At 59.7% G+C, this 20,776-nt stretch overlaps 2 protein-coding genes across 5 annotated transcripts in view; one reads left to right on the top strand and one right to left on the bottom strand.

The window, feature by feature from the left end:
• Positions 1 to 306: 306 nt before the first annotated feature.
• CLEC11A (C-type lectin domain containing 11A) lies at positions 307 to 3,058 on the bottom strand. Of its 2 annotated transcripts, XM_081215967.1 has the most exons (4): positions 2,300 to 3,056; positions 1,857 to 2,046; positions 1,355 to 1,546; positions 307 to 976 (listed from the first exon to the last, which is right to left on the bottom strand). In XM_081215967.1, the coding sequence occupies exons 1-4, from the start codon at positions 2,444 to 2,446 to the stop codon at positions 531 to 533; spliced, it is 975 nt and encodes a 324-aa protein (XP_081072093.1). In that variant the 5' UTR covers positions 2,447 to 3,056; the 3' UTR covers positions 307 to 530. The 2 variants fall into 2 exon arrangements, with proteins under 2 accessions (XP_081072093.1, XP_081072094.1); XM_081215968.1 differs by lacking the exon at positions 1,355 to 1,546 and having other exon boundaries at positions 2,300 to 3,058.
• Positions 1,622 to 20,776, top strand: part of SHANK1 (SH3 and multiple ankyrin repeat domains 1) — a 51,053-nt gene continuing 31,898 nt past the window's right edge. For 2 of the 3 annotated variants that reach the window (XM_081215965.1, XM_081215963.1), the window contains exons 1-11: positions 6,156 to 6,569; positions 9,132 to 9,429; positions 9,633 to 9,836; positions 10,326 to 10,397; positions 11,704 to 11,812; positions 11,913 to 12,064; positions 13,730 to 13,897; positions 14,350 to 14,466; positions 19,694 to 19,771; positions 20,010 to 20,076; positions 20,326 to 20,656. In XM_081215965.1, coding sequence (XP_081072091.1) covers positions 9,172 to 9,429; positions 9,633 to 9,836; positions 10,326 to 10,397; positions 11,704 to 11,812; positions 11,913 to 12,064; positions 13,730 to 13,897; positions 14,350 to 14,466; positions 19,694 to 19,771; positions 20,010 to 20,076; positions 20,326 to 20,656 — 1,556 coding nt within the window. In that variant the 5' untranslated portion in view covers positions 6,156 to 6,569; positions 9,132 to 9,171. Of the gene's footprint in view, positions 1,683 to 6,155; positions 6,570 to 9,131; positions 9,430 to 9,632; positions 9,837 to 10,325; positions 10,398 to 11,703; positions 11,813 to 11,912; positions 12,065 to 13,729; positions 13,898 to 14,349; positions 14,467 to 19,693; positions 19,772 to 20,009; positions 20,077 to 20,325; positions 20,657 to 20,776 lie in introns of those variants that run through there. The other variant, XM_081215964.1, reaches the window with a different exon arrangement.

Below are 20,776 nucleotides of genomic sequence, written 5' to 3'. Positions count from 1 at the left end.
CTCCCAGATCTCTTTGATCAGGACCAAGGCCAAGCAAGGCCTGGGACAATGACTGACAGGCCCTGGGTCCCAAAAGCCTTCAGTGGGGCACGATGGGGGTGGAGGCGTCAGCAGCGTGTGCACTCGTGCAGTCCAAACATGTGTGTGCAGTAGCGGATGACCGTGTGTACATATGCACGTGTTGTCCATCACTCTGATATGGGGCTCAAACAATACCTGTGAAAGGGGGACGGGACCTTGCCCGTGCTGCCTTGCCCCGCAGAGAGATAAAGGCCAAAAGTGCCTCCACTGCCTGCTCAAGTCAGATCCACAAGGCTTTATTGGCGCCGGACCTAGCCTGGTGCCCACCGCTTCCAGGAAAGACAGGCAAGGAAGGGGTCCCGCCCCGCAGGAGCCCCCCAGGGATCGGCCAGCCAGGGAGAACACACTTTCATCCGCGGGCAAGGAGGGAAGGACGTCTTTGCGGGGTGCACAGCCCAGGCAAAGGGCGGATGGTGGGATGGAGCGGAGAGGCGGGGGACCGGGCCCGCTTAAAAGGGGAACTCGCAGACATAGTAGAGGCGCCGCTCGCAGTCGTGGTCCCACCAGGAGCCGTCGTCCGAGGCCTGCGCCACGCAGTTCTCGAGCGCGCCGCCGTTAGGCTGGTTGGGGCTGAGCGGGTGCGGCGCGGCGCTGGGCCGGGCGCCGGGCTCGGGGCTAGGGGCGCGGTGCCATGCGAAGAAGGACACGCGCTGGCCGTTCTCGAAGAGGTAGAGGCCCTCGGCGCGCCGGTCGTGCACACCCAGCCACACGGGCCAGTTGTAGGGGGCAAGCGCCGCGCGGAGATAGCGAGTAAGCGTTTCCATCTGCGAACGATCCGCCGGCTGCGCCAGGCTTCCGCCCCGCGCCACGCACCGCGCCTGCGCCGCTGCCTGAGCCTCGAAATCGCGCGAGAGCAGGAAGCACTTGTGGCCAAGGCGCACCCCCTTCAGGCAGCCTGAGGGCGGGGCGGAGAGGAGGTGGGATTAGTGTCTCAGGGGCGGAGCGGAGGCGGGCTCAGAACCGCCAGTGGCTGGGAGATGGCGTCAGGGCCGCCAGGGGCGGGGCCAGACTGTTGGGGCGGGACTGTAGGGGGCGTGGTGCGGCCAGAGTAGTTTCGGCTCAACAGCACTGTGGGGGGCGTTCCTCCTCACAGCCCGTCTGCTCCCCGCATTCACCCTCCCCATCAGCCAACACACCCCCAATCTGCAAGAACCCCCTGCAAGGACACCCAGGGTCCTCACGTCTCCTCAGACTTTTCCGGACCCCTTTTGCCACCAGTCCCCCACCTGACCCGGATCGTCCCTCTTTCCCCGCCCCGCACGGTGCGACTCACCCTCTAAGCGGCCATGCTCGCGTTCGGAGCGGCTCTGCGCCTCCTTCAGGGCTTGCAAGGCGTCGCGGGTGTCACCCGCCACCTCCCGCAGCTGCCGCATACCCCGGCTCAGCTCGGCCACGCGGGTGTCCAACGCGTGCAGACGGACGTGCACCTGGTGCAGGCCTGCGTCCAGGCCGGCCAGGCGACCCACTGCGTAGGGACAGGGCGCACGCTGGACCGTGACCCTGGAGGCGGAGCCAGGGGACCAGAGGACCTGGGGGGACCGGGACCTAGGGCTTCTGGGGCGGAGTTGGGGTGGGGGTGGGGTACTCAGGACTCCTGGAAGGTAGGGGCCGGTGGCTTCGGGCTCTTGGGAGGCAAGGCCGGGGACCCGGAGCTCCTGGGGATATAGGGGCTCCGAGCTGGGCAGTGAGCAACTGAAAGACCCCGGGGTAGTGATAGGACGGTTCGTTTTTGAGAAAATGACCACGGAGGCAGGGCGGAGCTAATGATTACTCACGGATATAAGTGAAGGTGTCTTCAGCGGTGGGAGAGGGGCTGGGGCTGAAGTAGGGAGTTGTGGTTGGTTCCTTCTCGCCTTCCTCCCCCAGACCGTCGTTGTCAGTCGCCCAGGCCCCTTTGCCTTCAGGGTTTCCCTCAGGATTTTCGTCCCCCCTCCTAGCAGGCAGTCCCAGGGCTTCCTGTAAATGCTGAGGCAGGGGAGGGATGGTCAGGGCCAGCCTGGCAGCTGCATTCTGACCCCCCAGACACTCCAGCCACCCCTTTCCAGCTGTAAGCTGGCTCTCTGCCCCGAGCCCCTACTCTGAACCCGTCACCCTCATCCTCCGAGCCCAGCCCATCCCTTCCGTTGCCCATTTCCCTGACCCTCAAATACGCCCCTCCCAAGCCCACAGTCACCCAGCCGGGTCCCCCCACTAGAGTCCCAGCACTCCCCTAACTTACCTTCAGCATCAGGGCCTCTCTCTCCTGCTCCTCATCCTGGGGGACACCGCATCCCCCCTCCCGCTCCCTCTGAGCTCCCCAAGCTCCATGACTGAGGCCCAGGAGCTGGGGTACCACCAGAGCCCCGAGGAGCCAGGCTGCCTGCATCAGGCTGGGCTCGGAGCACCAAAGGCTGCAGAAGGATGTCTCTGAGGAGAGGGATGTTTCTGGGGACTGGAGTGTGTGCAGGTCACCAGCCCCCTGGTCCGTGCCTCCCAGCTTCTCTCTGGTCCCTCTCCTCCCAACTCCCAATTCCTGTCTCGTCCGTGGTCTGTTGGTCTCCGCTCCTCTGTGTGTGTCTCTCCCCGCCTCTCCTGGCTCCCCCAAGGCCCTGCCTCTGTGGCCGGAAACCTCCAACGTTCCAAAGCTTGGATTCCGCCTGCCTTGGGTCTCCACACACACCCTGCTCTTCCCACTTTCCAGAGCTTGCTTCCGTCCTGTCCTGCTCTTTCCTTCTGCCACAGCCAAAGCTCTGGAAGGTCAGGAAGAGGATGGAGCCGGCTCCCTAAGGGATCCTGGGGCAGAGCCTCTGCCCAGGAACCTCCTCAGGGAGTTGTTGGGGCTGGGCCCTGCTCCCCTCTCTTCCCTTGGCCAGCGCTCAGGACAGGGGAGACCTCAAGGTCTTGCTAAGGTTGTTATTTTCCTGTGGCCACCGTGGCCCACACACCCTGCGGGAGGAGGCTTTCCCACCATTCGCAAGCTCTAGACCGCCTCCTGTCCCCAGATCTCCCATCCTGCCCTCCAAGCCCTTGCCCCAGATGCAAATGAGTGTCTGTGCCTGTCTGCAGGGACACATGCGAAGAGCACGCATGTGGCTGTGTGTGCAGCCCCAGAAGGTGGGGCTTTTGGATCCATCTGCCTTGCTTTCCTGGAAACCTCCTGCAGGCCGGGTCCTGGGTGGGGCGACGCTGGGGATTCCAGCTGTTTACAGACCAGCAGACAGACCCACAGGGTGAAGGGCTGGGGCAGAGGGGAGGGGAGAGGCTGGGTGGGTGGGGTCAGGAAAGCTTCTTCCGGGAGGTGGAGTAGACAGATGCCAGGCTGGGTGCACAGAGAGCTCTGAGCATTCAGCAAGGTACCTCATCTCCTGCCTGGACCACTGCAGTCGCCTCTTCCTGCCTCTCCCGCTCCTTCCTCCCAAGCCCCTCCAGTCCACACAGCTTGCCGCAGCCAAAGCAATGCTTCCAAACCACCATAAATCAGATCACATCACTCCCCACTCCCCTGCTCCCCCCAGCTTCCCATCATATGTGGGAGGGAAGCCAAGCCCTGTCCTCTGCACAGGGCTGGCCTGCCCAGCAGTGGGGGCTGGGAAGGATGGGTCATTTGCACCTCTGCAAGCTCATCACCCCCATTCCCCTCACGCTCTAACTCCTCCCATCCCGCCCCCACCCTCCACAAGCTCCAGCCACACTGGCCTCTTCGCTGCTTCCTGAACATTAAGCTCCTTCCCACTTCACAGCTTTTGCGCTAGCCTTTTCCTCCTTCTAGAAGCCTCTTCCCCCAGCTCCTTCTCATCATTGAGGCCTCTCTCATCAGAGAGGCCTTCCCCAGGTTAGTTTATTCAAACACCTCATTTTATCTTTTTGGTTGAATCAAGACTGGCATTGCCTTGTTTGTTTGTTTACTTGTTCAGTGTCTGTCTCCCGCCAATGAAGGCAGGCATCTGTGTTCATTGCTGTATCCCCAGAGGTAGAACAGGGCCAACTCTGCACGTAGTAGGTACTCAATCATTTGAGAGAGGAAGGAAGCAGTCTTTCCTGTGGGGTAACAGCTCAGCCAAAAGACTGAACACTGGATGGTTGTGTTTAGGTGGCAACTCGAGTTCCCCGTGGCACTGGGGGTAGGGGTGGCAGCCAGGGTAGAGGTGGTGAAGGCACTGGAAGAGAGGCTGCAGAGGCAAAGGAAGCAGGAGGGCAGGCCATGCCCACTCTATGCCAGACCCGTGAGTCATGTAGGGCTTTCCCAGCCTCAGCCCGGCTGGTTGTGCAAGAAAACATGGAGCTCACGGGCCAGGATCGCAGGGCCCACTCTTCAAGGGAGAAAACCGAGGCTCGGAGAGGGGCCGGCTCAGCCTGCTGGAGGTGACCAGCGTGGCGGCAGCTAGCCAAAGCTTCTGGCTCTAAGCAAAAGCAGGGCATCTGCCCTCAGCTGCCGGGAGCCCTAGGAGGGGCCTTGGAAATCAATGCATCCAGCCTTCCATTTTCCAAGAAAGCAGAGGGCAGTGTGACCTTGGGCAGGCTGCCCACCACCTCAGAGCTTGAGCCTGTCTCAGGCGCCCATGAAGGGCCTGGGGACCCCTCACTGAGAGAGAATACACAGGCCGGAAAGGCCTTGTAGGCCGTGGAAGGGTACACAGCCCCTCTCACAGGTGGTGACAACACGGGCAGCTGTTCTCTCCCCAGGCCCAGCTGCTCACCACCTGGGCCGGTGGATGTGCGTCCGGAACCGGGCCTCCTGGGGCTGGGCCAGCACCTGCTCCAGCTCATACCATGGTACCCGCGAGCCTGCAGCTGGAGGTGCACCCACAGGCTGCTTAGAACTGCCCTCTGCAGGTGCCTGTGCTCTGGCTGGTGGCCCTGTTGGAGCTGGGAGAAGGGTAGGAGCCCGGGCTGCTGCGATGCTCTCACCGCTGCCCTACGGGATCTGCCCCGTCTCTGTGGGTGTGTCCCATGCACCAAGGAGCTGAGCTGCTGAGATGGTTGGGGGTATCCGTGTGAGGAAGGACAGGCAGCTATGGAGTGCCCGGTACTGGACCACAGCAGTCTGAAGGCTCTGAGTCAGGCTACCTGTCTCTGATCCACCACCTCTTTCTGACTGGGTGACCTTGGGCAAGTTACTTAACTTCTCTGGGCCTCGGTTTCCCCCTCTGGTAAATGGGGATGGCGCAAGTCCGCAGCCCAGAGGACTGGTGTGAGAAGCTGAAGAGTAAATCCAGAACAGAGCCTGGCCCACAGGGAGTGCTCAGGAAATGTCCTGATGCAATAATCCTCACGAAGGGGAGCGAAGGCGCAGGGTCGTGCCTCTACATGGGCGTGTGCACACCTGTGTGACGGAGGGCCAGGTGGGTGAGTATGATGGAGATGCAAGCACACATCTCCCTCCGGTTCTGTGTCTCTGTTTCAGGGTTCCGTGTGAGCTGGAGCTCTGAGCAAGCACAGCCGGCTGCGTGCCCGTGTAGGGGGGGTGGGTAGATGCGTGTGCTCTGCCGTGTGCATGCTCCGGCACGCGGGTGTGATATGTACATGATGTAGCTGGGTGTGTTCATGGTAATGTACACTCAGCCCTGCATGCCCTGGAGAGAATGTACATGTTGAGATGTCTGCAGGGGCAGGGCCAGCTAGTGACTCTCTGCACCTGTGCCTCGGAGGAAGGTGTGTGTGTGTGTGTGTGTGTGTGTGTGTGTGTGTGTGTGTGTTTGGGGGGATAGGACAGGAATCTGTAGCTCTCACCATCCAATTTGGGCGGGGTAGAGTCTAGCAACAAATATTTAACTGCGCCCTACTGTGTGTAGAGGTGGTGGGGCGATCTGGGAAGGGGCGGTCCTGGGGGCGTGAGGAGAGGTACCCTGGGGGGCGGGTCCCCATCGTCGGGGTACAGGGGCAAGCAGGGGTGGAGTCAGGGTTCGGGGATCCAGGCGGCTGAGAGGAGCGGTGGGGGAGGGGGCGGAGCCGGTGGTGGCGGGGGGATGGGCGAGGTTTGGGGGCGCGGGGAGGGGCGATGTCTCCTCCGCCGGCTCCCGGAGGGAGGGGAGAGGGCGGAGGGAGGGGAAGGAGGGAGAGAGGGAGGGAGAGAGAGAGAGACAGGGTGAGGGAGAGACAGCGAGAGCGAGAGAGCGAGAAGGGAGGCAGAGGAGGCGCGGAGCTGGCGGCGGCGGCGGCGGCGGCGGCGGCGGCGGCCGGAGGAAGAGGAAGAGGAAGAGCAGGCGGAGACGCGGCGCCCGGAGCCGGCCGGACCGAGCCGGGGGCGGGCTAGCTAAGAGGGGCGCGGCGGCCGCGGCGGAAGGGGGGGGCGCTCTGCGGATGGCCAGGTCCGGCCCGCGGGGGGGGTGAGGTCCTCGGACCCCCGCCCGCCCCCCCGGCCCCCGCCCGCCGCCTCCCCGGGCCCGCTCGCCCTCCGGGGCGGTGGGGCATGGCCTGAGGGTCCCCCGTCTCCGGGGGGGTGGGGGGTGGGGGGAGGGGGGAGGGGCCGCGGGCGCCGCCGACCGGGACTCAGCAGCCCCGCCAGGCAGGTAAGGGGGCCGAAAACCGGGGGTCTGGGGCAACGGCGGGCCCGGGGCCGCGGGAGGGGGCGGGGGCGCCCCGGACGTCCTTGGCTGAGCGCCGGGCTCCCGGCCCGGGTGTGCGGTGGGGGGGCGGGGGTGTGAGGAGGGGAGCGTGGCCCCGGGCGACGTCAAATTAGGTTACGCCCCGGTCCCCCGTGCCCCGTCCCAGATCGCAGACTTGGTGGGAAGATGCAGCCCCATCCGCCGCCGGCAGAGCCCCCTGCCTGAACCCACCTCCCCGCGCTCCTGGGCCAAGGGCTCGGTCGCTGTACCCGCCTCTCGGCCCTGCCCAGCCACTCCCCCGGCTCGCCCATCCCGGCCCACCTCGGCCCCTCGACCCCTCCTGCGGCCCCACCCCTCGAGGCCCCTTCCCCGGGTCATCCCGGTGCCCATCTCCGCCGGCGGGGCTCTGGGCCTTGGCCTCCTCCGCCCCCTTCGACCCCCTGTAGCTCTTGCTTCGCCTTCCAGGCTCCTCCAGTCCCCTCCCACCCCTTCACAAGCTCCCCCCGATCCCACCCTGTCCCCACTTCCTTCTCCACCGGCCGGCGCGCCCCCTCGGCTCCTGCCCCCGGAGTCCCGCTCCCGGGTGCCCCCGCCCCCTCGCCCCGGACCGGGGCTCCCCCCCACCAGCTTCTCGGCCCGCCCCAGCCCCGGCTCCCTCTCCCCGCCTCTCCCCGCCTCTCTCCGCCTCCATTCATTCTCCCGGGCCGGCTCTCGGCCAAGCCAGCCGCCCCCCGTCCCCCCGCAGCCTCCCAGGGCACCCCCCTCCCCTTCTCCCCCCCCCCACCCCGCCGATTCCTCAGCCCCGTCTCAGTACCAGCTGCGTGCCAGCTATTCTTAGCCGCGGAGCGTTTGATTCATGCCGCCCCGGCGGAGTGTGCCCGCTCCCTCCCTCTGGGCCTGAGGGGGAGGGGCCGGGGAGTCGGGGGCAGCCGCACGCGCGGGGGGACCCGGCTAGCTTTGCTTTCAGGCCACTGGCCACCCCATTAGTGCCCGGTTGAGGCTGAGGGCCAGCCAGGGTCAGCGGAGGGGGAGTGGCTGCCAGCCCCAGGTCCGGAGGGGGGATGTGGAGTCGAAGGGTAGGGTAGGAGGAGGCCGGGGTTTCCGCAAGGGTAAAGCAGGGGCAGCTCTGCGGGGTACCTAGAGGGGGAGGGGGCTTCGAAGCCGTGGCCACGCTTGGGGGAGGGGTTGGCCTGCCCACGGTTAGATGCTGGCTCGCCCACAGCTCTTGGAACTCTCCTCCCCGCCACACATTTTGTCTTCCCTCCCCCAACCCCCCAGCCCATCCCCACTCCCCCAAAGTCAGCAGTACCCTCCACTGCTTCCCATCTCCATGGCAACGTGCAGGAGCCGGGCCTGGTGTGGGGGGGAGGGACAAGACCAGACATTCTGGTTTCCGGTGCTAGGGTGGGAGGGGGGGTAGAAAATGAGAGAAAAGGACCCCATCTGGGACTCACCCTTATAAGACTCCCTCAGGGGCAAAGAATAGTGGGGATCTGGAGAGGATCTCTCACCCCAGTCCCCTGGAGTCTCACCCCCCTTCTTAGCCTCCCTCCCAGCCCCCCAGTCTCCCTCAGAGTGGGGCCACCAGTAGTACCAGGCAATGCCAATCCACCCACCCAGCAGCGCCAGGCCTCAAACACACTCACAGGTCATCTGCAGCCACCGTGCACTGACAGGGTGGCTATCACCTGGACAGCCCTCCCAGGGCCAGCCTCCCCACCCCCACACACACCCTCTCAAGATGCCCCCAGAAACTTGCATAGGCACCCTCTTGTGGTTCCCCTGGCACACCCCTTGCATGGTACTCTGCCCCGTGACACCCCCATCCCAGTGCCCCTGCCCCCTGGGACACCGGTTCCCCAGCAGCCCTCTGTACAGATTGTCAGCCACACTTCAGCGAAGTCACCAGCTCCACCCTAGGCTTAAAGCACCTCCCTCTCCCCCTTACTACATCTCAGCCTCACCCCAGTTATCCAGGAGGAAGATGGGAGTATCTCAGGTGAGGGCCCTGGCTGGGGCCAGGAGGGCAGGATGCCGGTCGGTCGCCCACCTGTCTGTCCTCAGCTAATTTTAGCTGCCTTATCCGTGGCCTGGCAAAGTGGGCCAGTAGCTCCCGCGGTGATTCTGCGGTTTCTGGGACACCACCACGCTGGGTCAGCGGCAAAGTGGGGCGCAGGAGGGGTGGGGGGCTGCGAGCAAGGCCAAGGGCAGGGAAGGAGATGTGCAGGCAGCATGGCAGGGTTGGGTGTGTGTGTGTGTGTGCGCGTGTGCACGAGAGAGAGAGAGAGAGAGAGAGAGAGAGAGAGAGAGAGAGAGAGAGAGAGAGAGAGGGAGAGAGGGAGAGAGAGCGCGCGCACGAGCTTGGAGGCCGTAGGAGTGTGGAGTGTCTGGGGGGTGTGTCCAGCCTCCTTCCTGCCTGCCTCGGGCAGGGTGGGGCGGCTGCCCTTGACCGTTCGTCCACTGAGTGCGCCCGTGGCCTCCGGGGGTCTGGGTTCCTCGTCTGACAGCCACCTTTGGCCCCCGCAGCCGCCTGTGATGCTGCCGTCCCCCGTCGCCCCGTGGCCCCATGATGACCCACAGCCCCGCGTCAAGCGAGGACGAGGAGCGCCACAGTGCCAGCGAGTGTCCCGAGGGGGGCTCGGAGTCCGACAGCTCCCCAGACGGGCCCGGGAGAGGCCCCCGGGGGACCCGGGGCCGGGGCAGCGGGGGACCTGGTAGCCTGGCCTCGGTTCGAGGCCTCCAGGGCCGCTCCATGTCTGTCCCAGACGACGCCCACTTCAGCATGATGGTCTTTAGGATTGGCATCCCTGACCTGCACCAGACAGTGAGCCCGCTGGCCGGAGGAGGGGCGGGGCGGGAGAGGGACCCCAGCCTGCACGGGGAGGCCTCTGGTGCTGGGTGTCCTCACACGTGGCCCCCAATTTCCAGACCCCCACGTATTGCCCCCAACACCCACTCTGTCCCTGGAATCACCCACAGCCCCTTCCCACACCACCTCAGGCCCCTTCCTGTTGCCTCCCCCACCAGAAATGCCTGCGCTTCAACCCAGATGCCACCATCTGGACAGCCAAGCAGCAGGTGCTCTGTGCCCTGAGCGAAAGCCTGCAGGATGTCCTCAACTATGGCCTGTTCCAGCCGGCCACCTCGGGCCGCGACGCCAACTTCCTGGAGGAGGAGCGGCTGCTGCGGGAGTACCCCCAGTCCTTCGAGAAGGGGGTGCCCTACCTGGAGGTGAGGCCCACCGCCTTCCTGGCCCCTTCACAGATGACAGAAGACGTGTCCTGAGACACATCTGCCCCCTCCCCGTTTATGCTCCCAGCCAAGACCTTGGCAAGGGAAAACCCAGTGGGCTCTTCTGGATTCGGGGGGCACCTAAGAATCAGAGTCAGAGAGGCCTGAGTTCAAATTACCGTGCGTTCTGCCTCTGACCAGTGGGGTGACCTCGCGCAAGTCATTTTCCAGCCCCAAGCTTCCCGTTTTCTATCAAAGTGGGAAAGGATGCCCAATTACAGTAGGTCTTCTAGAACATTCCCCATGGGGTCCAGACTCCCTAGGGGTTGCAGTCCACATGCCCCTAGTGGCCCAGCACCACTCTGCCCACCCAGCCAAGGCTCTGGGGCTGTTTCCGCCCTGACCCAGAGTTGACTCCTGGCTCAGAAGGGGGTCCAGACCCCTGATTTTGAGTCTCTGTCTCTCCCTTTACCCCACCCCTGACCTCAGTTCCGATACAAGACCCGAGTTTACAAACAGACCAACCTGGATGAGAAGCAGCTGGCCAAGTTGCACACGAAGGTGAGAGAACCCTGCTGACACTTGCCCTCCCACCTGGAGCTCCTGGCCCAACCATTTTCTCTCCTGTCTCTTCCCAACAGCCCTCTAAGCCTTCTCTGCCTCTGCCAGGGTCCCCCACTTAACTTGGGATGCTGTGTCACGTTTGGGACAACCCCAAATGCCCCTGCTAACCCTATCATAGCCTTTTTTTTTTTTTTTTTTTTTTTTTTGTGATACGCGGGCCTCTCACTGTTGTGGCCTCTCCCGTTGTGGAGCACAGGCTCCGGACGCGCAGGCTCAGCAGCCATGGCTCATGGGCCCAGCCGCTCCGCGGCATGTGGGATCTTCCTGGACCGGGGCACGAACCCGCGTCCCCTTCATCAGCAGGCGGACTCTCAACCACTGCGTCACCAGGGAAGCCCCTATCATAGCCTTTTTTATCTCCTCTCTTTCCCCCTTGTGCCTCTGCTCAGGCTTATACCATTTCCACCTGGGTCCCACTTTCTTCATCTTTGGATTCTCCCCTCTCATCTCCTAGGTCCCCTATATCCACTCAGGGCCCCCCTTCCTTGGCCTGTGACTCTGACATCTAGCATCCCTCTGCCTAGGGGCTGTTTCATAGACACCCTGCAGTTCCCACAATGCCAGAACCTAAATCTCTACCAGATCCAAGGATGCTCTCCTCCCCAGCCACGTTTATCCTCCTGCTTCCTTGCCCTCCAGTCCTCAGGCTATATGTCCCCTGCGTCTCCTCTGGTCCCCTAAAAGCTGGGAAGAAGCCAGGGGGCTGCTTTGGTCAGAAGTGAAGTGAAGGATCCTTGACACTTGGGAAGAAAGCACCCAGGCATCTTCTCATCCCCATCCCCACCCCACCATGCATTTGTCTCTGTCCTCCCCCAAATATTCCATCTGTCCAGACCTCTGCCATCCACTGCAGGTGCTTCCAGACACATACGCCCCCCCCCCCCCGGGTACCTGCGGAGTGGCAGGTCCAACTGAGCCTCGCTGTGAGTGTGAAATACACACTGGATTTGAAGACTCAGTACCCCCCAAAGTAAAATATCTCATTAATAAATTTCATGTGGATTACCTGTTGAACCGGTAACATTGTAGATGTAGTAGATTAAAAAGAGGTCATTAAAGTGAATTTCAATGTAACTGAAAGTTCCCCTTCCTTTTTAAAAAAACAAAAATGGCGGCTACTAGGGACTTTTCAATGATCTGTGTGGCATCCTGTGTATTTCCACTGCACAGCCCTGCTCCAGAACCCAGCTTTGCTCCCTTCCTCCCTGACCGGCCTGTCTTCTGTCTCTTGTCTATGCCTCAGACGGGGTTGAAGAAGTTCCTGGAGTACGTGCAGCTCGGGACATCCGATAAGGTGGCACGGCTGCTGGACAAGGGGCTGGACCCCAATTATCATGACTCGGATTCAGGAGGTAGGGTGGGGGCCGGGCGCTTTGGGAGGGCTGAAGAGTCAAGAACAAGGCCTAGGGGCTGCATGTGACTGGCCTTTCCCGTGCCCCCCCCCACCACCAGAGACCCCCCTGACGCTGGCTGCCCAGACAGAAGGCTCTGTAGAGGTGATTCGAACCCTGTGCCTGGGCGGGGCCCACATCGACTTCCGGGCCCGGGATGGCATGACAGCGTTACACAAGGCCGCGCGTGCCCGTCACTGCCTCGCTCTCACGGTGAGGTGCCAGGTCCTCCCGGGACCCTCCCCAGAGCTCAGAGGCACCCCCAAGTTACCGCGTTTCTCGCCCAGACTGCATTGGGCCACTTGACCCAGACCCTTCCTCCACCTCTCCTCCATTGCTCCTCCTCTGACTGAATCTGATACCCGCCTGGGACCTCCAGGAGCGCCCACCCGCCCCAGCTCAGGGCTCATGATCAGCTGTAGTTGATGGTCACGTGGGCCCTTGCCCTACACGCAGGTCGGTCATGTTAATTTCCTGACACCCAGAACTTCTCCATTCCCTCTGAGCCAGCTCTACACCAACACCTACCTCTGTCTCCCTGAGTGTAGACGCTCCTGGTGACCTTTAAAATGCAGAGTGAGCTCCCTGCTGTGCCCCCAGATACAGACCCTCCTCCATACACACCCTGCAGACACAGCTCCTTCATCTGCCTCCCAGACACGGGCCCTCAGCCCCTCCATCTACCCTTTCCAGCCTAGCAGCTCATCCCCCAAACACACCCCCTTCTCTCACAAACCCCTCCTCCAGTGCAGCGTCTAGAATGTGCCTTCCCAAATTGACGAACCTCGTAGACCCTCAAAATACATACACGGAGTCAGCTCGCCCGGTCTAATTTTAAAACGGTCTTCTTTTCCCCCCACCCAAGGGCGCTTGATCCATCTTCATACACAGGTCAGGCTAGACCGCCCCCAAAGCTCTTGATAACCACCAGGATTCGTAGATTCTCCAGCTTAACGGAGCCTCTTTCGCTTTCTCCAACCCTTTCTTGAAGATCCCTAACACCGGCCACAAAGGTCTGCCTTACAGCCCTGGAATTGACAGACCCTCTTTATGTACACCCCTCCCCCAGACCCCGCACCTGCTCGCACCCCAGCCCTACCCCCCAGGCCTGCGCTGTCCAGTCCAGCAGCCACCAACCACATGGGGCTGTGTAGATGTCAATGGATTCAAATGCTGTGAAAGGAAAACTTCCGTTTCTCAGGCTTACTAGCCACATCCAAGCACTCAGTAGCCCACACGCGGCTGCCATACTGGATCGTGCGGTTGTAGACTACTTCCATCACCACAAATGTTGCGGATGTTCTGTTGGACAGTGCCACTGCAGACTTTCCTCACGCAGGGCTGCCGCTAGCAAACACGCCTTCCAGGCCCAGAGCTGTTACTTGAGTGGGACCGCTCCCTGCCCCCGAGCCCCCAGCCCCTGTGAGGCTGGCCCAAGTGGCTTTAACCCAAGCTTGCCCCCTCCCAGACTTCCTCGGGATCCTGGTCCTAATAACACCTCCCACCCAGCCAGGGACCATCCTGCATCCAGACTCCGTTCTCTCATTTGTCCCCCAAACCAGCCTGCTGGTTTGAGAGTAGGTGGGCACTGAGGCATTAGGCTCCTTCAATGGCTTACCGAACGTTGTCGCCCATGGGGGAAGGTTGGGCAGGACTTCAGAGTGGGAGGGTCCTCTGGAGGCATCTTCCCCATCCCTTCATGGTTCACAGGGATGAGAGGCTCTGAGAGGGGAAGGACCAGTATCAAGGTCGCTCAAGGGCATCATGGCAGAACCAGCTCTGGCATTGGCCAGTGTGGGTTACCCAGGACTCCCCTCCCCACTGGCCCTTCAGCATGAGCCAGTACTTGTCTGACTGTCTTCTTTTTTCCCTTCCTAGGCGCTCCTGGATCTTGGGGGTTCCCCCAACTACAAGGACCGCCGGGGGCTGACGCCTCTGTTCCATACGGCTATGGTGGGGGGCGACCCCCGCTGCTGTGAGCTACTCCTGTACAACAGGGCCCAGCTGGGCATAGCTGACGAGAACGGCTGGCAGGAGATCCACCAGGTGCTCCTGACTTGGCCAGGAGGGGCTGGGGGCTGCATGGGTGGTTGCTGGACCCTGAGGGCGCCAGGGATCAGGGACCCCAGTCCAAGCAGCTAGAGGGCTCCAGATGCTGGGGTCCTCACAGAGGGGAGGGGTGGGAGTAGCATGGTCCCCAAAGAGGAAAAGATGAGGGTGTCAACACCGGGACCCTAAAGGGGATGGCTTGGGACCTGGAAACCTCGATCCCTGAGATGAGTGGGGATGGCCTCTCGACCCTCCCGAGGAGCCAGCCCAGAGCCCTGGGCCTTGGAATGACTTGTGAAGCTGGCTGCGCGAGTTCCTAAGCAGGAATGGGGGTTGAGAGGAGAGGGGGAGGTGGATGCACAGCTTCCTGACCTCGAGGTGAAGGAGACAGACAGATGCCATGGCCAGGTGGGTCTGTTCCAGCCTCCTCCGCTCCCAATCCTCTCCAGGCCTGCCAGAGGGGCCATTCTCAGCACCTGGAACACCTGCTCTTCTATGGGGCTGAGCCTGGAGCCCAGAACGCCTCGGGGAACACGGCCCTGCACATCTGCGCCCTCTACAATAAGGTCTGCCCTGCAGCACCCGCCCCGGGCCCTCCTCCTGACTTCAGCCTCCCAGCCTCCCTGTGCCCTCTGTTCTTTCACTATTTCATTCATTCATTCAGCAGATATTTCCTGAACACCTTCCCTGTGTCAGGCTCAGACCTGGGTGCTGAGGACACAGTAGTGATTAAGACAGGCAGCCCCTCCATCAAGGGACACACCCTGCCGTTATGATCCCGAGTGTTCAGAGGGCGGTCACCGGGAATCCAGGTCCCTGTGGGAGCCCACATCTGGGCTTGGCCTTGGGGCTGGGGTGAGGGTGGGTCACTGGAAGATGTGCCATCAGTGCTAAGATGAGGAGTTGGCCAAGTAGAAGAGGGCAGAAAGGGTGTCCAGGCAGAGGGCATAGCCTGTGCCAGAAAACCAGAGGGGAGAGAGTCGGGATTGCTCCTGGAAATGCAAGAAACTCCAAGGGTCCTATTTCTTTTATTTTTAATTTCTATTTTATATCTGAGTAGAGCAGACGTTCAATGTTGTGTTCGTTTCAGGTGTACAGCAAAGCGAGTCAGTTATCCGTAGACATGCACCCCTTCTTTTTCAAATTCTTCTCCCATATAGGTTATTACAGAGTACTGAGTAGAGTTCCTGTGCTATACAGTAGGTCCTTGTTGATGACCTATTTTACGTATAGTAGCGTGTATGTGTTAATCCCTGAGGGTCCTATTTCTAATGGGTCTCCATTCAGCTGCCAGTGGAGCACCACCCACTGCAGGGGACAGGGGAGAGGCCGAACCACAACCCCTGAAGGGGACAAGAGTGTGTCGCAAGTTGTAGCAATTCAGGGCTGGGTGGACAGTCCGCAGTTCAGGAGTTGTGAGTGGAGGTGAGCAGTAAAGAACTGGCTGGGGGGGGGGGTGTCTCACGTACCCACTCCAGCTGTGATGTAATGGCCAGTTGGGTTGGCAAGAGCCGAGGCTCTTAGCCTGCTGACCCCGGCCACTTTGCCGCCTGTGCACCAGGCGATCCTGGGCAGGTCAGCCCCTGCCTCCGGTGCCTCAGTCTCCCCACCTGCTTCCCAAGGCTCCCTGCCCTTAGACGGTTGCTGCAAGGACTTCGGAGGCCAGGGCCTGGCATGCTGTGGCTGATCCATCGGCCTCTTCCCCCTCCTCCAGGAAGTCTTCCAGAACAGCCCCAGTCCCTTCTGCCTCATCAGAACTTGCAGTGCCAGGATGTGGCAGGTAGCCACGTGCTGCCTTGTGGCAGCAAGCAGTCTGCTCTGCGCCCGCAGAGGGAGAACTCAGAGTTTGTCAGATTGCCGTCACTTCCCCGCCCCCACCCCCCGCCAGTGCATCTGTCTCTCCTACTCCCTGACACGGGCCTCGTGTCCGGATTTTCTGACTCAGTAGCCTGTGCACAGGCCAGGATGCCCCAAACAAGTCCCGTCCCCTCTCTGAGGGTCCATCCCGCTCTCCGAAATGGGAATAACGTCAGCTGATTGAAGGGGATGAAAGATCCTGTGTATTAAGTGCTCATCCCCAGAAGGCAGCTATAAAAATAAGTATTATTATTATCATTATCATTTCCATTATCAATCAGGATGAGGTCAGGAGACAGAAACCATTACCTATTCAGTAATCTGAATAGGGAAAATGTAGCATGTATATAGTTATACAGAGGGAACAATTACTCTAAGCGGGTCAGATGAGCCAGCCATTTCCCCACCTTGTGCTTCTCCTTTCTCATCTGTGAAATGGGTCAGTAACACCTACGTTGCAAAGGATCAAGGGTGTGAATGTTTTGCTTGCTCTCGGCGTGGTGCTTAGCAAATAGATGCTTGACAAATGCAAGTTCTTTTCCGACTTTCTCTCCCCTTGTCTTCCCTCCCAGACTTTAAGCTTCCCAAGGCCCAGAGCTGGGTCTGAAAGATTTCCTCCCTCTCTGCCCCTCTGGCCTCCTGGCATGCCCATCTAGCCTCTGGTGGTGAAGATCAGGCCCCTGTCCGGGCTGTGAGCTCCTCAGGGGTAGGGCCTAAGTCTGATCAATCGCTCTGTCCCAAGGCCCCAGAATATAGTAGGCTTAGATGTATCTTTGTTGAATGAATGATTGAATGAATGATGGATCAGATGCCTTGAATTTCCCCCAAGACCACGCACAGCACCCAACTCAGAACATTCAACAGGTATTTGCTTCGAGATAGATTGAATGACTCCATGAATGAATGAATGACGAACGAATTGAATTTTGAATGACTCAGCGCCACATCCCCCATCCTCATCCTTTCCGTGCACATTTCTTGAGCACCTACTGTGTGCCCGACTGTGAGATGAATCAGACACCGCACGGCGCCTGTCCTCGGGAGGGTGGGGCGAGTTCACAGTCTGGTGAAGAGGCAGATGTGTAAACAAATAATTGCAATACAGTGAGATAAGTGCCAGCGCACCAGGAAATACGAGGTTCTCTAGGAGAGCAGTGAACTGCTGGTTAAGCTGAAAGAGATGCTCTGGGCCTGTGCTAGGCAAGGCGGCAGTGGGGGCTGGCAGATATGCAAAAACACACACGGCACTAATTTACAGTCTAGCTGGGGAGGCAGCACGTGCACACATGGACACACACACTCGCACTCACAAACACATCCAGAAAACGAACCAGGCTAACTTTGCTCTCCAGTCGGAGGACCACTGGACTTGGGCAATCGGAGTTGTGCTTTCACAGGAGATAGATGAGCACTAAGATTAGAAGGCTTGGTTTGAGTCCTAGCTGCCCCACTGACTGGCTGTGTGACCTTGGCCATGGATTTGCCCTCTCTGAGCCTGTCCTGTAGGATGGACCCGTACAAGCATCCTTGATGGGTTTGTCACGTGAAGAGGGTGAGACCAAGCAGGTGTTTTGTGAATTCTGGTTAAATTAGCATCTTGGGGATCTGGAGTGGAGCTGAGCTGGGGGCCAGGTTGCGTTTGGCCAGGCCAAGATGAAGGGAGAGGACGTTCCCTCATCCAGCAAGTGTTTATCGAACAGCTCTTACGGGCCAAGCACTATGCCAGGTGGTGGGTGCCACAGACAAAACCATGCCTCTCTGAAACGGACAATGTAGTGGGGGAGAGATGCTAGAGACGAATAAAATAGAAATATAATTTCAGGGAGGCAGTGTTATGAGGAAAATGAGTTAATTCTGGCTTAGAAGAATGCCCGGCACATAGCAGGTATCATGTAAATTAAAATAAAGCCGGGAACCGGACAAGGGGTTATTTTCCACAGGGTAGTCAGAGGGACCTTTTCTGAAGAAGTGGCATCTGAGCAAAAACATGAATCAAGTGGGAAAGTGAGAAAGTGAGCTGTACAGAGATCTAGGGGCAGAGAATTCCAAGCAGAGGAAGCAGCAGGTGCAAAGGCCCTGGGGCAGGAGCGTGCTTGTCAGAGGAAGGAGGCCAGTGTGGCTGGAGCAGGGGGAGCAAGGAAAAGTGGTAGAAGATGAAGTTGGTGAGGCTGGGGGGTGGGGGGGGCAGGGCAGGCAGATCAGCAGGGACCTCCTAGGCCAGGGCAAAGACATTGGGTCTGACCCAAAGCGTGAGAGAGAGTGACATGTTGTGATTGACATTGGTAAGGAATTGATCTGGATGTGGATGACATCCCTTCCCCCACTGCCCGACCCTGGCCACACTGCCCCCTTCCTTCTGGGTCTAGCAGAGTGTGTGATTAGAGCAAAGGCTTGGGAGTCAGAAAAAGCTGGGTTCAAATCCGAGTGCTGATCATCACCAGCCACACGACCTTGAGCTACTTTTGAAGCCTTAGTTTCCTCATCTGTAAAATGGGGACAATAATTTCCATCTCTTGGAATTGTTGGGCCCTTCGGTGGCTACCTCCTCAAAAGTGCTGAGCACCAGACATGCGACATAGTAAGCCCTCCAAGAGGTTTGAATTAGTGGCTCTCAAACTGGGCTTCTGCCTCCGAGGGGACATTTGGCAATGTCTGCAGACATTCTTGGTTGTCATGACTGGGGAGGGGAGTGCTACTGGCATCTAGTGGTAGAGCCCAGGGATGCTGCTCAAAGCCCTACAATGCGCAGGATGACACACACCACCACCTCCACCCCCGCTACAAAAACTTGTCTGGGCCCTAAATGCCAGTAGTGCTGAAGACGAAAACCCCTGATTGGGAGGTTGGGGTTAGCAGATGCAAACTGCTATATATAAAATGGATAAACAACAAGGTCTTACTGTATAGCACAGAGAACTATAGTCAGTCAGTCTCCTATGATAAACTATAATGGAAAAGAATATAATTTTACAAAAGGATATGTGTGTGTGTGTAACTGAACTGAATCACTTTGCTGTACAGCAGTAATTAACACAACATAGTAAATCAACTATACTTCAAGAAAATAATAATAATAATAAAGAAAACCCCTGGTTTAGGTTAGTGCTGTCCGATAGGCTAAAATCTAAGTCACGTGTAATTTTAAATGTCTCAGGAGCCACTTTTAAAAAAAGGAAAAAACAAACAGGTGACATTAATTTTAGTAGCATATTTTTTTTTTTTTTTTTTTTTTTTTTTTTTTTTCTTTTTGCGGTATGCGGGCCTCTCACTGTTGTGGCCTCTCCCGTTGCGGAGCACAGGCTCCGGATGCGCAGGCCCAGCGGCCATGGCTCACGGGCCCAGCCGCTCCGCGGCATATGGGATCCTCCCAGACCGGGGCACGAACCCGTATCCCCTGCATCGGCAGGCGGACTCTCAACCACTGCGCCACCAGGGAGGCCCATTAGTAGCATATTTTACATAACCCAGTGTATCCAAAATATCCTTTCAATGTGTAATCAGTATAAAAATTATTAGAGGGACTTCCCTGGTGATCCAGTGGTTGAGACTTCTCCTTCCAATGCAGGGGGTGTGGGTTCGATCCCTGGTCTGGGAGCTAAGATCCCACATGCCTTGTGGCCGAGGAACCAAAACATAAATCAGAAGCAATATTTTAACAAATTCAATAAGGACTTTTTAAAAAATGAAAAAAAATATTAGAGATGTTTAAATTACGTTTTTCATGCCAAGTCCTTGAAATCCGGTGTGTATTTTGTAAGCACAGCACCTCTCAGTTTGGACCGGCCACATTTAAAGGGCAAGTGGCTGCTGTCTGGGGCAGGACGGGTTTCCATCAGATGGTTCTGGAAGTTCTTAGCACAGTGTCTGTGTCCACTCGTGGTGACCTTAACTGTTTTTTTTTTTTTTTTCCTTTCACCCTGTGCCACTGACCATCAGGAGACCTGTGCTAGGATCCTCCTCTATCGAGGAGCTGACAAGGATGTGAAGAATAACAGCGGCCAGACCCCCTTCCAGGTCTGGGGCTGTCGGGGCTGGTTGGGAGGGGGCATGAAGAACACAGAGGGGGTAAGGGAGGTGGGAGACTTTGGGGTACTGGGAGGGAGGCCCTTGGTCTGGGAGAGGAGGAAGGACGAAGTTACGGGGTGAAGGTGTGGGGGGACAGCGGCCAGAGACCTCACAGTGTTTCCTGCTTCTTCCCTCTCTCTCTGTCTCTTTCTCTCTCCTCCTTGGGCTCCCTGTACCCCCCCGCCAGGTGGCAGTGATTGCTGGGAATTTTGAACTTGGGGAGCTGATCCGAAACCATCGAGAACAGGACGTGGGTGAGTGAGCTAAGGGGAGAAGCTGGGGGCCTGGGGGGTGCGTGGTGGGATTGGGGAGTCAGCGAACCTGATTTGGGGGCCAGGATGGGATCCAATACACCTGAGCGGCGGCAGGGGTGGGGTTCCAGGCACCCCACTCTTTCTTATCTCTGTCTTTCTCCCCTCACGCTCCCCCCACCATCTCTCGCCCGTATGCCCTCCCCACCTGCCTCTGCCTCCCTCTGCCCTCCTGCCACCATGCCCCCTCAGTGCCCTTCCAGGAGTCCCCCAAGTACGCAGCCCGGCGGCGGGGACCCCCCGGCGTGGGGCTGACGGTGCCCCCCGCGCTGCTGCGGGCCAACAGTGATACCAGCATGGCCCTGCCTGACTGGATGGTGTTCGCCGCCCCGGGGACCTCGTCTGCCGGGGCCCCCGGCCCTACCTCAGGGCCCCAGGGCCAGTCGCAGCCCTCGGCCCCCAGCACCAAGCTCAGCAGTGGGACCCTCCGAAGTGCCAGCAGCCCCCGGGGCGCCCGGGCCCGCTCCCCATCCCGAGGGAGGCACCCCGAGGAGGCCAAGAGGCAGCCCCGTGGACGGCCCAGGTAGGGGAGGGCTCAGCCCTGATGCCACAGACCCCACCCCAGCCAGATCCCTTCCTCAGAGCCACAGCTCCGTGCCCCACCCCGGGCCAGCCCAGCTGCCTTCCTCCTGTCCCACATATG

The sequence above is a fragment of the Mesoplodon bidens genome (assembly GCF_964165515.1).
Source record: "Mesoplodon bidens genome assembly, chromosome: 18".
NCBI classification, from domain to species: Eukaryota; Metazoa; Chordata; class Mammalia; order Artiodactyla; family Ziphiidae; genus Mesoplodon; species Mesoplodon bidens.
The sequence above is the reverse complement of the archived record's forward strand: the minus strand, read 5'-3'. Positions and strand labels throughout refer to the sequence as shown.

Coding starts and splice junctions, on each gene's coding strand:
- CLEC11A (XM_081215967.1), bottom strand. CDS start 2,446: ATGCAGGCAGCCTGGCTCCTCGGGGCTCTGGTGGTACCCCAGCTCCTG. Junction 1,547..1,856: donor AGACACCTTCACTTATATCC/GTGAGTAATCAT, acceptor GTCCCTACGCAG/TGGGTCGCCTGGCCGGCCTG. Junction 977..1,354: donor CGAGCATGGCCGCTTAGAGG/GTGAGTCGCACC, acceptor CCCCGCCCTCAG/GCTGCCTGAAGGGGGTGCGC.